The sequence below is a fragment of the Physeter macrocephalus genome, chromosome 10, assembly GCF_002837175.3.
Source record: "Physeter macrocephalus isolate SW-GA chromosome 10, ASM283717v5, whole genome shotgun sequence".
NCBI classification, from domain to species: Eukaryota; Metazoa; Chordata; class Mammalia; order Artiodactyla; family Physeteridae; genus Physeter; species Physeter macrocephalus.
The window spans coordinates 27,048,158-27,060,002 of record NC_041223.1 but is presented as its reverse complement, the minus strand read 5'-3'; the positions used below and the strand labels follow the sequence as shown (position 1 = coordinate 27,060,002).

General features: G+C 40.6%; 1 protein-coding gene across 11 annotated transcripts in view; it reads right to left on the bottom strand.

Moving 5' to 3' along the window:
• The window catches only part of IL20RA (interleukin 20 receptor subunit alpha), a 36,545-nt gene that overhangs the window by 1,667 nt on the left and 23,033 nt on the right, over positions 1 to 11,845 (bottom strand). For all 11 annotated transcript variants that reach the window (XM_024122501.3, XM_055087484.1, XM_028494395.2 and 8 more), the window contains 4 exons: positions 7,846 to 8,024; positions 6,495 to 6,670; positions 5,776 to 5,920; positions 2,207 to 2,346 (listed from right to left, as the gene is read on the bottom strand). In XM_024122501.3, coding sequence (XP_023978269.1) covers positions 2,207 to 2,346; positions 5,776 to 5,920; positions 6,495 to 6,670; positions 7,846 to 8,024 — 640 coding nt within the window. The remainder of the gene's footprint in view (positions 1 to 2,206; positions 2,347 to 5,775; positions 5,921 to 6,494; positions 6,671 to 7,845; positions 8,025 to 11,845) is intronic.

The following is an 11,845-nucleotide window of genomic DNA, read 5'->3' as shown; positions in this document are numbered from 1 at the left end:
AGTGGCATGGACATATATACACTACCAAATGTAAAATAGATAGCTAGTGGGAAGCAGCCGCATAGCACAGGGAGATCAGCTCGGTGCTTTGTGACCACCTAGAGGGGTGGGATAGGGAGGGTGGGAGGGAGACACAAGAGGGAGGAGACATGGGGATATATGTATATGTATATGTATAGCTGATTCGCTTTGTTATAAAGCAGAAACCGACACACCATTGTAGGGCAACTGTGCTCCAATAAAGATATTAAAAAAACAAACACACAAAAAAAACCAGCTGTTAGTTAGAATCTTTACTGTCCCCAGATAGTTGTAAAGGCCTATTCTTACCAACTCATGGAAGTGAACGTTATGTTTGGAATACGGGGGGTGGGGAAACTCCCTCACCCGGAGGCAAGGGACCCAAGATGCACGAAATGCAAATGGCAGTGAAAAGTGGTTCCCTGGGTGGTCCTGATCCCGTCCAAGGATCTGGTGTGACTGCCTCTTCCTCTTACTGGCTGAGGGAATTCAGGGGGCTTACTTAATTTCTTGAGCCTCCTTTTTGTAATTCTGTAAAATCCGAATTTCTGCTGTGTCAGGAGCGGTGAAGACTGAGAGTTTTTGAAATTGCTTTATTAATTATAGTTTACTATGTGTTTATCAATAAGCCATCCTCTGGGCTACCAGCTCTTTTTTGCATATACTCTGGACAGGAAATGTGGAAGGGCATGAAAACTAGTTGTAAAGAGAGAAATAAGCACATGAATAGAGATGGTTTTACTTACTTCCCCCATACGCCAAACTAATCATGCTATAATAGGGCCCCAAACGGAAATTCATCTGCCAATTTATAGCAGATAGAGAAACTCTAAATCATGTCAGGAAAAATTGTTTAAGATTAAAGTTTTGCTGGCAATACATGGAAGGTGCCTGTTTAGATTGTCAATGATGAGTTATGTTACAATTCTCATTGCCCACCCTATGATGTGATTTCATTTAACTACAAAATAGGCACTTCAGCATCTTTCTTTTACAAAAATTTGGGTTTCAAAAAGTCACAGGCTGTCAGTTCTCCTGTGCTTTTTCCTCCTAGGAAAGGTCTCCCTACGTCATTAAAAAGCTAACTCTGAAACCTAAATGAAGGCAGAGTAATAGAAACATTTAAAAACAGAACTAACAGGAATGCATGTATGTATTGTGTACATGTGAACACGTATTTTTGATAATTCCCAAAGAAACAGTTTTTGATTGTTAAAATACACTCAGCCTTGGGAAACCTCCAGTACATGGTCCAGAAGCATAAGGTTTGTTCCTTCTTTTACTTTCTTGCTTCTCCTTGCTGTGAATGATTAAGCCCTGGCCGCTTTCCCCCTAAACGTGTTTCCATTCCGTGTCTGTCTCCAGCCCTGCATCCCCCTCTCCTCTTTTAGACTCTCATCTTCTCTCTCCTGGACAACTCCTACAGTCTCTGAGCTGGGTTGGTTTGTTTGTTTGTTTCTAGTCTTCCTCCCCTTAAAGTTGTCTTTAACACTATCCAGTTGTATCTAAAACTCAATATTGACCATAATGATCCCAACTCAAAACCCTACAGAGTTTTGCAAACACAATGAAGCCCAAGGTCCTTAGAATAACTCCCCAATTCTCCCATTACCTGGCCTTACCCCCTCACCTTCCAGTCTCTTCTTTCATAGCTTCTCCTCAGGAACCTTATGGTTTTGCAGTATTCTATGTTTTCCCAAACATCCTCCTACCTTTGCCCCTGCTGTTTCTTCCACTTGAGGTAGGTGCCCTAACTCTTACTGAAGTTTCATGACCAAGCCCAGGCATGAAACTCCTCCTGATCCTCCACGTAGGGTGCCAGCGCCCTTCCTGTACCCGCAAGAGTCCCTAGAACCCACTTTCATCTTAGTCTTCACATATCCTTTAAAACTTCTAGTCCCCAACCAGACTTAAGCCTCTGGAGGGGCATGGATCATGACAGTTTATCTGTGTACCTCAAGACCTAGTCTGATCTGTTCCATAAATATAAAATCTTTGTCAAAGTTAAGGAATCTTTCTCTTTGGTTATGTTACTGAGTTAGTCTAGTACAGAAAGTGTTTTTAATTCATCAACTCTTTAACTTGAAACTCACTCTGCCCATAAAAGGAACGGTATCTGTTCTAGAACCTCCTTTTCTATCTTCCTGGGGGCGTTATAAAGCCTCCTACCACTCTAGGCACTCACCAGATTTGCTGGGTGTTTCTCTTTGCCGACATGGGTATATCTGTACATGGAGTAGCACATCACAGAAAAAATAAACACAGTAACAGATATGGGCAAAACATAGCAGAAGATGATTTTAACCTTCAATGTTGATGCTTGATCTGTAAAAAGAAAAGCGGGGTGGGGTAGACAGTTGTGATTTGGTGTGGTGGGAAAACACTGGTAATGTCGAGAGGCTTTGGAGAGATCAGTTACTTTTAGGAATTCAGTTTTCTCATTTATAAATTGAGAAGCTTGAGCTAAATGTTAGAAGGGATCTCAGAATTCTTACTCTCTCTGACAATAGGTGGCCTTAAGGAACCATCTGGACTTGTCTCCAACCTTTACAGCAAGGATGCCTTAACAACCCAAGTCAGCAGATAGTCCAACATTTTATATCTGGCTATGAGATTCATGCTGGTTCTTCTATTTGCAGGAAAGTGTGCCTGATATTCAAGCAACTCACAGCGCTTCAAACCAAACAACAAAACCTTCTTGTGAAGATCCCATCAAGCTGCCCCACGTTTCCATGCCCCTCATTCGACTCAATCTTTTCCACATATTCAGGACCTTGCCACCAATGTATGGCGTCATCTTCTGTGTGACAAACAGAACCATCCTTACACAGTTGGCCAGGCTTTCTGGTAGGTGTGGAGCTCGGGGATGTGTGGAGAGGCAGCTGAGCTGGTGTGTGCTGAGAATGGCAGTAACTCCCTCCCTGGTCCTGCTGTGCCGTAGGTTCATTACGAGTTTAAAAGTCCATAGAGGAGTGAAAAGATATGGTGAGTAGTTTTAAGAAAAGTAGCCCTGGATCACCATGGATCAGACTATATACTTGATAGATAGGACTCATTGTGACTAATTTATATTTGTTAAGCTCCTGTGGGGTACTTGTAAATTGTGAAGGTTAAATTTATGCGTCAATCTGGCTAGGCCACAGTACCCAGCTATTTGGTCCAACATTATTCTAGATGTTTCTGTGAAAGCATTTTTTAGATGAGATTAGCATTTACATTAGTAGACATGAGTAAAGCAGATTACCCTTTATAATGAGGGTGAGCCTCATCCAATCAGTTGAAGGCTTTGATAGAAAAAAGACTGATCACGTCCCAGAAGAGCGAATTCTGCCAGTTGATCACCTTCAGATAAGAACTGCAACATAAATTCTTCCTTAGGTCTCCAGCCTTGCAGATTTTTAACTTACCAACCTCCAAAATCATGTGAGCCAGGTCCTTAAAATAAGTCTCTATCTCCATCTTGATGTGTGTGTGTGTGTGTGTGTGTGTGTGTGTGTGTGTGTGTGTGTATACATTTATATATAAAGATTATGTATATTGTGTTCTATGGAGAAGCCTGACTACCACAGCAGTGGAAAAAGGAGCAGCTTTAGCACAATTGACAAAAGTTCTAGGGCATTCCTTACATACTAATACAATCAGATGGAGTGTCATGGGAGTATTCTAATCTATGCAGACGTTGGATACTCTTGATGCCTAGTCCTGGGAGAGAGCAGCTAAGTTACTGTCCGGTTAACTGTCTAGTTAAAGAATGGAAACAGAAGCATCATGGACTTCTGGTCAACAACAGCCAGTGGGAAAAGCCCAGGTATGGGGGTCCAACTGCAGGATCTTCCATCCCGAAGAGCACATCTGTCAACAGGTTCCACATAGAAAGATGCAATAATGCAGATGTTGCAGATGGCTGAGCATCACCTGCCCTACTTCAGGCTACAACTCAGTCCAGTCCTTTTTTTTTTTTTTTAATTTTTATTGGAGTATAGTTGATTTACAATGTTGCGTCAGTTTCAGGTGTACACCAAAGTGATCAGTTATCTTATACATATATCCACTCTTTTTTAGATTCTTTTCACATATAGGTCATTATACAGTATTGAGTCGAGTTCCCTGTGCTATATAGTAGGTCCTTAGTCGGTATCTCTTTTACACATAGTAGTGTGTATATGTCAATCCCAATCAATCCAGTCCTCTTAATACAATCCCTGGCCTCTGGACCAAACTCACCGTGATAAACAGAGCCGTGACAACAATGACTGAAGGCACTTAGTATACACCAGCGCATGTTTGCAACAACCAACTAATAAACTGTATCTGTATTTTAGGAATCGGGGGATTGTGGAGAGCAGAAATATTTCAAAGAATAGTCCCAAAAGAGGTAATAGTGAGTTTTTGAAAAAGTAGACCCTCATAATGGCGTCTTGGAAAGGTATCTGGGGTGCTCTAATAGCTGGGATATCAAGAAAGGTCAGAACATGAAATGGTACCTTGTTATTACCTTTCCAGGACTAGTGAGACAGTTGGCTCCATCTTCTTACTGGGAAGTATTTCATTTAATCTGTACTTTAGTTGCTTTAGCTCTGCCAATGGCTTAAATGATTTCCACTGGGAATTCATTCCTACCATTTGCCCACTGATCAAGCTGTTAGTAAACAGAGCACTTTTCCAAATACAAAAATGATGTCCTCAATCTGCTGTGCTTTGCCTTTTGCTTGCTTTGCATTTTAATTTTATTGATAGTTGACATATGGTAGAGAACCCTTCATTTTAAAGGGAAAGGTATGATAATGATGGAGATTCAAAAATAGAGCTTTTCACTTCTGATATGTATTCACAAAATTCCCTTTTTAATCCTTAGGACAGTTTCATCACGAAATGTGGGAGGCTTGAGGGGAGAGGAAAACAGGGGTTCTGTCACCATTCCTGTCCCATAGCTGGTGACGGAACCAAGTCTTGGGGAAAATGATTGTGACATTTGGAAGGCCAGCACATTTGGAAGAGAGAAACAGAAGAATGGATGAAGAGCCATTCAATGGAGGTAAACTTTAGGATTTATTTTCAATTTTTAGGTTTTGAGTTCAGGGTCTTACCGCCCTCAGGGAAGAACAATTAAACAAACGCCAATCTCCCAACTCTAGTCTCCTAACAGGAACGAGAATCTTCAAGCACACTTCCTTGGCGGCCAAGTTCAGAAAACACGAGGAGACAAATAAAAGGAAAGAGAGAGAAGCAACTATAAGAGTGAGGGAGTAATAACTGATTTGCTGATCCCAGGCCCTTGCACAGCCTTGCACAGTGAGTGATATCTGAACACAACCTGCAGCGCCTACAATTTGTATTCCCGAGGGGGAGCAAAGACTCTGTCGTAAAGTGTTTTCAGGATACTGCTTTGTTTCTAGGAATAAACTCATCTGATGTTCTTAAAGACCACAGAACTTCTACTGGTCAGAGTGATTATAGTTTTAAAGAAGGAAAACCGTGTGTGTAAAAATTCCTATAATTCTTATTTCCCAAGGTGGAGTCTTGTTGCACTGGTGCTAAGAGTTCCCGAGGAGGTGAAAACACTCCCTACTGCGAGCCAAGTTCAACGGTAGAGTCCCAGGCTGCTCGATGCATTTCTGGTGATGGTTGTTTCTGCCTTCACTTCAGCCTGTTTCTGGTAGACACGGATTTTCAAAACCTTGTCTACACCACCATCCTTCCTTCTAGTTTTAGCAGATTTCCTTCCTCAGACCAGCTGAGATTCTCAAAGCTTACCTTTCAAAGTACTGACACACTGCTTCTCAGACGGCTGAGCAAGGCGAGGAGGGCCTGGGACGAAGGACTCCACGAGGACGCAGTACAGAGTGTCCGGCTCCAGCCAGCTGAATACCAGCGTTCGGTTTGTCACACACTGGGACCACTAGGATAGGGAATTGCGAAGAGCAGTTAGAGCCAGAGATTTCCAGCACCACCCCAGACAAGTGACTTTAGAAGGAAATAGAAGACTGAGGTACCATTAAGTCCTTTACTATCATTAAGAGCTTTTTTTTTTAGCAACAGCTTTAAAATATCCTTTTCCTTCAGCTTGGCAGTCCCAGTTAGGGACTGGACAAATTGTGGGAACAATTCTAAATAATGACATAAGGAGGGATTTCTTCTTCCACTTTGTCCTGTGTTCTTGCTGATATTTTTTTCTTTCTTGGAGAGGGACTGACAGATGTTAAGCAAGTAAAAACTCTCCATCAAAGTGAGGTGGACAATTGCTCTACACACCAACAGCAACATCATAGCAGAGACTTTCTGTAAAGGAAATCGGAAGGCAGTTTTTAAAATTTCTACGCATCAGCTTCAACTGTATCTTGTATGGCAACAATTTTGAATATCACACCTTCCCAGATTCACAGGCCGAGAATTTAAGCATCAGGGCTGTGTGTTCCAGCATTAGCTGCAAAAAGTGACACAAATTATAGGGCCCCATTCCATTTCAGGCTTACCGTTCTATTTGATTTAGTATTATGTACGGACACATTATACTTCAGATTAGAGTATATTTGTTCCAGGGAAATAGAGCTTTCTTCTGGGTTTTTCTTCCACTTCTTTGGAGCCGTCAGAACAATAGATATGGATTTCCCATCAGTAGTCAAAGCAACCTCTGGTGGGCCAATTTGTGCTTAAAGGGGAGGGGAGAGGGAATTATCATGTTCAGATGTAGAAATCACCTTGGATGAAACAATATAATCCTACTGGGATCAAAGCTCTAAAGCCCACCCTCTTATCTGAGATGCCTTAGAATGCTCCAGGTGGGCCCAACTGATACCGAATCTTGAAACAATCATGTCACACGCTGATAGAACGTTAAAACAGCAAATTTACTTAGTCACATGTAGTTCCTAGTCACATGGATAAACAGTACTAGATGATGGTAAATATAATTAAAAGTGTTTGCAACACTCCTGGGACCTGAAACATTGGTGATAAATAACATTAAGAGGATTTGATGTGTTTGTAAAAATCAGAAATGGAGAAATGAAGTGCTGCTAAAGACCTTTGGGAAAGTAACCTTTGGAGAATGATCTAGAACAGAGATTAGCAAACTTTTACCATAAAGGTACTGACAGTAAGTATTTTAGGCTTTGCAGGCCATGTGATCTCTGTTGCAACTATTATTTATATAAATGTAAAAACCATTCTTAGCTCTTGTCCTGTAGAAAAACAGAAAGGGGAGGGGGTGCTGCATTTAGTCCGAGGCCATAGTTTGAGGACTTCTGATCCAGAAGGGCAGCAAGGGAAAGGCTCCAGCTCCAGAACTTAGGGAGTGCTTGTAAATTTCACCATGGCAGCTCTGAGTGGGTCCTCTATGGCTGAATCAGTCACAGATCAGGGATGGAAAATTTTAAAAGGAAATACCAGGAAGATGTTGCCCTAATTCTGAGTTACATCTAGAAATTATGTCATAACTCTACCAAGTTTGTAACAAGAAGAGACTTAGTTTGGTGATCAGAACAATCTTTAATCAACCTGCGGGCATATGTCAAATAGTTTATAAACCCACAACATTAAAATAAATCTGTCAGTTGTTCCTCAAATTATATAATCTCAACAATAAAACAAAATCAAAATTTGATAATATTGGCATCTAGCGTCAATTCTGGATCCAGGAGCAATCTTAGAGACACTTGGCCAAAACTTTCATTCTAAAGATGAGACTCTGAGATGCAGCAAGGTGAAGTACAGAGTGCAGAGCGCTGGCCTAGACAAGGCTGTCTATGAGGCAGAGACTGTTACATCAGGGGGTCAGATGAACTTGATATTGATACATGTTTAACAGAAAACTGTGTTACTTACTTTCTAAAAAAGGATAGAATCGTCCAGTTTCTGCCCATTTAGAACAATTCGTTCCCCAAATGGCCTTAGCTTTGGCATAATATTGACGTTCGTAGTCAGAAGTTTCAGCAGAGAGATCACAGTAGGTCCTACTGATATTTCTGCATTCGGATTTATTCAGCCATTTCTTTTGCCCATATCTGCTGAGAAGGAAACTGTGAATTAACAATGAGGTGCTCTCTATGCTTTACAGTAGGGAAAAAAAAAACAGTCATTACATAAAACTGAATGGAACTTAAGACCTTCTCTTCAGAACAACAAAAGTGCTTGTCATTGAGACAAAAAAGAATCTACTTTTGCTGCTGGCAATTTTTTTCATTAGCTGTCAGGAACATGAGTCAGAGTTTCTGTAATCACCTTTCTTTTCTGTGAATTATAATGTGGATAGTACATTTTGAAAGCATGTATTTTATTCTTAGGCTTGGCCTACAGTAAAAATTTTACAGATTGTGTGATCAATTCTTCTATGTAAATTTTTAGCCCACATGCATACCAAGGTCAGTTTGATGGGTCTTTTTTTTTTTTTGGATGGATTGTTTTAAGAAAAATTAGTCATTTTTTCTTGGAAATTCTTCTTGACATTCTCATAAAATTTAAAAATATACTTGCCCTCAAGGATTCTGGGGAAAATTCACTAGGTTGGAGTGCATTCCGAAATCAGCATTTTCAATGATCGTAGTGATGATGATATTAACTAAGTTGTTCACATCTGTTTTTCCTCTCCTTTATTAAAAACATAACACCCATAGAAAATAGGAAGTGGGAAATATATTAGCATTTCTCAGGTGGAAGAGACTGAGGTATTGAGAGTTTAAGTGACATGGGAAGAGCCAAGTGAAAGAGACAGGGTTGCGAGAGAGGCTACTGAAAGGATTAAAGCAGGTGTGTCGGGCTTTTAGACAGCTAACTCTGGTGGTAGCGTAGAGAATGTAAGGGGTCAAGGGTGGCAGACTGGGCAGCAGCTGAGAGGATGCTAGAGTGATCCAGGTGAAAGAGGTAGGTGGCTTGCACAAGGATGGTGGCAGTGGAATGAATGACAGGACAAAAGGAAAAAATATTAGGAGACAAGACTGGTGATTGAGTGCATGAAAAAGATGAGGGAAAAGAAAGTGTTAAGGATGATGTCTCTTTCTGTCCGGGCTAGTTGGGTGGAATGGTGGTAACATTTACCAAGATCAGGAATGCGGAAGAAGAGAGGGTTTGGGAAATGGGGAGAGGAGCGGGGAGGGAAAGATAATGAGTTCAGTTTTTGACAAGTTGAGCTTAAGATACGTAAAAGGTATCCGAATGCGGATGTCCAGAAGGCTCTGGAGCTCAGGAGAAAGGGGTGAGTGGGAGGTGGGGATTTTGAAATCTATGGCATAAAGCTGCTCATGGAAGGCACAGGCATGAATGAAATTACCCATGGAGACAAAGCAAAGCCTAGGATAAAATTTCAGGAGCAGCAAGATTTAAAGGTGAGATACAGGGACTTCCCTGGTGGTGCACTGGTTAAGAATCCACCTGCCAATGCTGGGGACATAGGTTCGATCCCTGGTCCGGGAAGATCCCACATGCCACGGAGCAATTAAGCCCGTGCGTCACAACTACTGAGCCTGTGCTCTAGAGCCCGCGAGCCACAACTACTGTGTCCGTGTACCACAACTACTGAAGCCCACGTGCCTAGAGCCTGTGCTCCACAACAAGAGAAGCCACCGCAATGAGAAGCCCGCGCACTGCAACAAACAGTAGCCCCCGCTCACCGCAACTAGAGAAGAGCCCGCGTTGCAGCAACAAAGACCCAACGCAGCCAAAAATAATAAATAAATAAAATAAATAAATTTACTTAAAAAAATAAAGGTGAGATACAAAGTACACTTAGAAATAGCAGCTAAAGAGGGAGAAGGAAAAACAGACATCACAAAAGTCAAGGGAAGACTGTGTGTTGAGAAGGAGGAAATGTCAACTTTATCAAGTGTTGCCAAAGCTTAAGGGTATCTTCTCTTTTCAAAATATGGCAGCAGAGTCCTGAAAGTAAATGTCTCCTGTTTCCTAAGTACCATAGCTACCAGAAAACATTAGAAATGTAGTTAGATCTTGTTGACCAATTTCTCCATTCAAGTCATCACCATGCCAAGGGGCTTTCAAACTTTTTATTGACCGTGAGCCATAGAAAGAAATACATTTCACAGTGTGACCCAGTTCACACATATATCCAACATACTAAAACAAAGGTTTTAGAAGATAATACCTAAACTTTACAACATGCCAGGCACTTATTTTCCGTTCTAATCCACTCCACACCATTCTAATCCTTCCCGTTAAAAAAAAGATGCTAGTTATGTCCCTCAAAATTGATTTCATGGCCCACCAACAGGTCTTGACTTGTGGTTTGAAAAATATTGCCATCGCCTATTTGACCTCTTCTCCTCAAACTTCCTGACTTTGCCAAGGGCAAGGCAGCTTCCCATGACAGATGTTGATGAAGGAGAAACGCTCTTTACTGAATTCTGGACAAAATGCTTTGTAAGTCTGACAAGCTGATAGACATGAATCATTCAATAAATACTACAGTAATGTTCATGCATATCAAAAAGTCATGCGGGGCCCTCAGTGGTCTCTGATTTCTGGTAATGGCAGGAAATATTTATCAAGTGCCTATTATGCGCTTGGACTGGTGCTTAGGATTTGAAAGCTTTATCTCATTTAATTATCATAATAACCTTAGGAGGTAGGTACCGTTATTTTCATCCCATTTTACAGATGAGGAAATTGAGGCTCAGTGATATTAAGGGAGCTGCTCAAGGTAGTCTGACTAGTAACAGGCATATCTGGGATTTGAACCACTTTTCCCTGATGCTAAAGCTTGTGCTTTTAATGCTACACTCTATTTTCGGCGTTAAATTCTTTGGGTAGATATAATTTAAACTTTGGTTAAAATTTCATTTTTTGCTTGGTAACAAACTTCACTCAAAAGTAAAAAAGTATGATATGTAACCTGCCCAAGGTTACCCATTTAGGTTCACAGTCTGGCTATGACCCCAGGACTGTTTGTCTTTGGAGCTGGGCCTGGAGCCCCGTCAGTGACACAAGCTGCCCTGTATTCCTGCCCACTGTCCACATTCACAGGCATGTAAGAACTCCACCATGGCAAGTTTCTTTTCAAATATTCTTTTTTGAAATTTATGTAATGTAAATTATCTACTCTCACAGAGCAGTGATTACTCTCTCTCTTTTTTTAAAATCCTTTTCTGAATCACGTAAACACATAAAGAATAGAACAAGCTCCTTGCTCCACCTAATGAAAAAGGAGACAAGGACACGCTCATGAGCCGTTTCTCCTGGCAGAGTGATGCCTCTTCCCTAAAATACTGGTTCCTGAGACATTCTTTGGCAGTGAGAATGAAGTTCTAGATAAATGAGGTCATTGTGAGTAGCAGCCAAAGTCTTTCACTGCCTTTAATGGTAAGAATTTTCTTTTCTTTTCCTTTTTTTTTTTTAACATCTTTATTGGAATATAATTGCTTTACACTGGTGTGTTAGTTTCTGCTGTATAACAAAATGAATCAGCTATACATATACATATATCCCCATATCGCCTCAGAATTTTCTTTTCAAAGACAAAAATGATGTTATTCTTTTTTGTAAATATGGTACAGTTTTTAAACTCACGCAATCAGAAAAGTATAACCGAGAGAGAAATAAATTACCCTCCAGCCCATTACCCTGAAACATTTGGTACACATGATTCTGCACATCTCATTATGCTTATATGTACCCAGAGGAATGATTCAATAGCTGAATACATAGACAAAAGCTAGGTTATGCCATACTGATGATTTTAATAAAAGTAGTAAATTTAACTTGATTCAAACTTTAAAGAAAAAGAAATTAAAATGAAATGAATCACTGCAGTTCAAATGTTTCATCACCACACTAGATATTAATTCTTAAAAGATCTTTTTTTTTTTTTTTTTTTTTT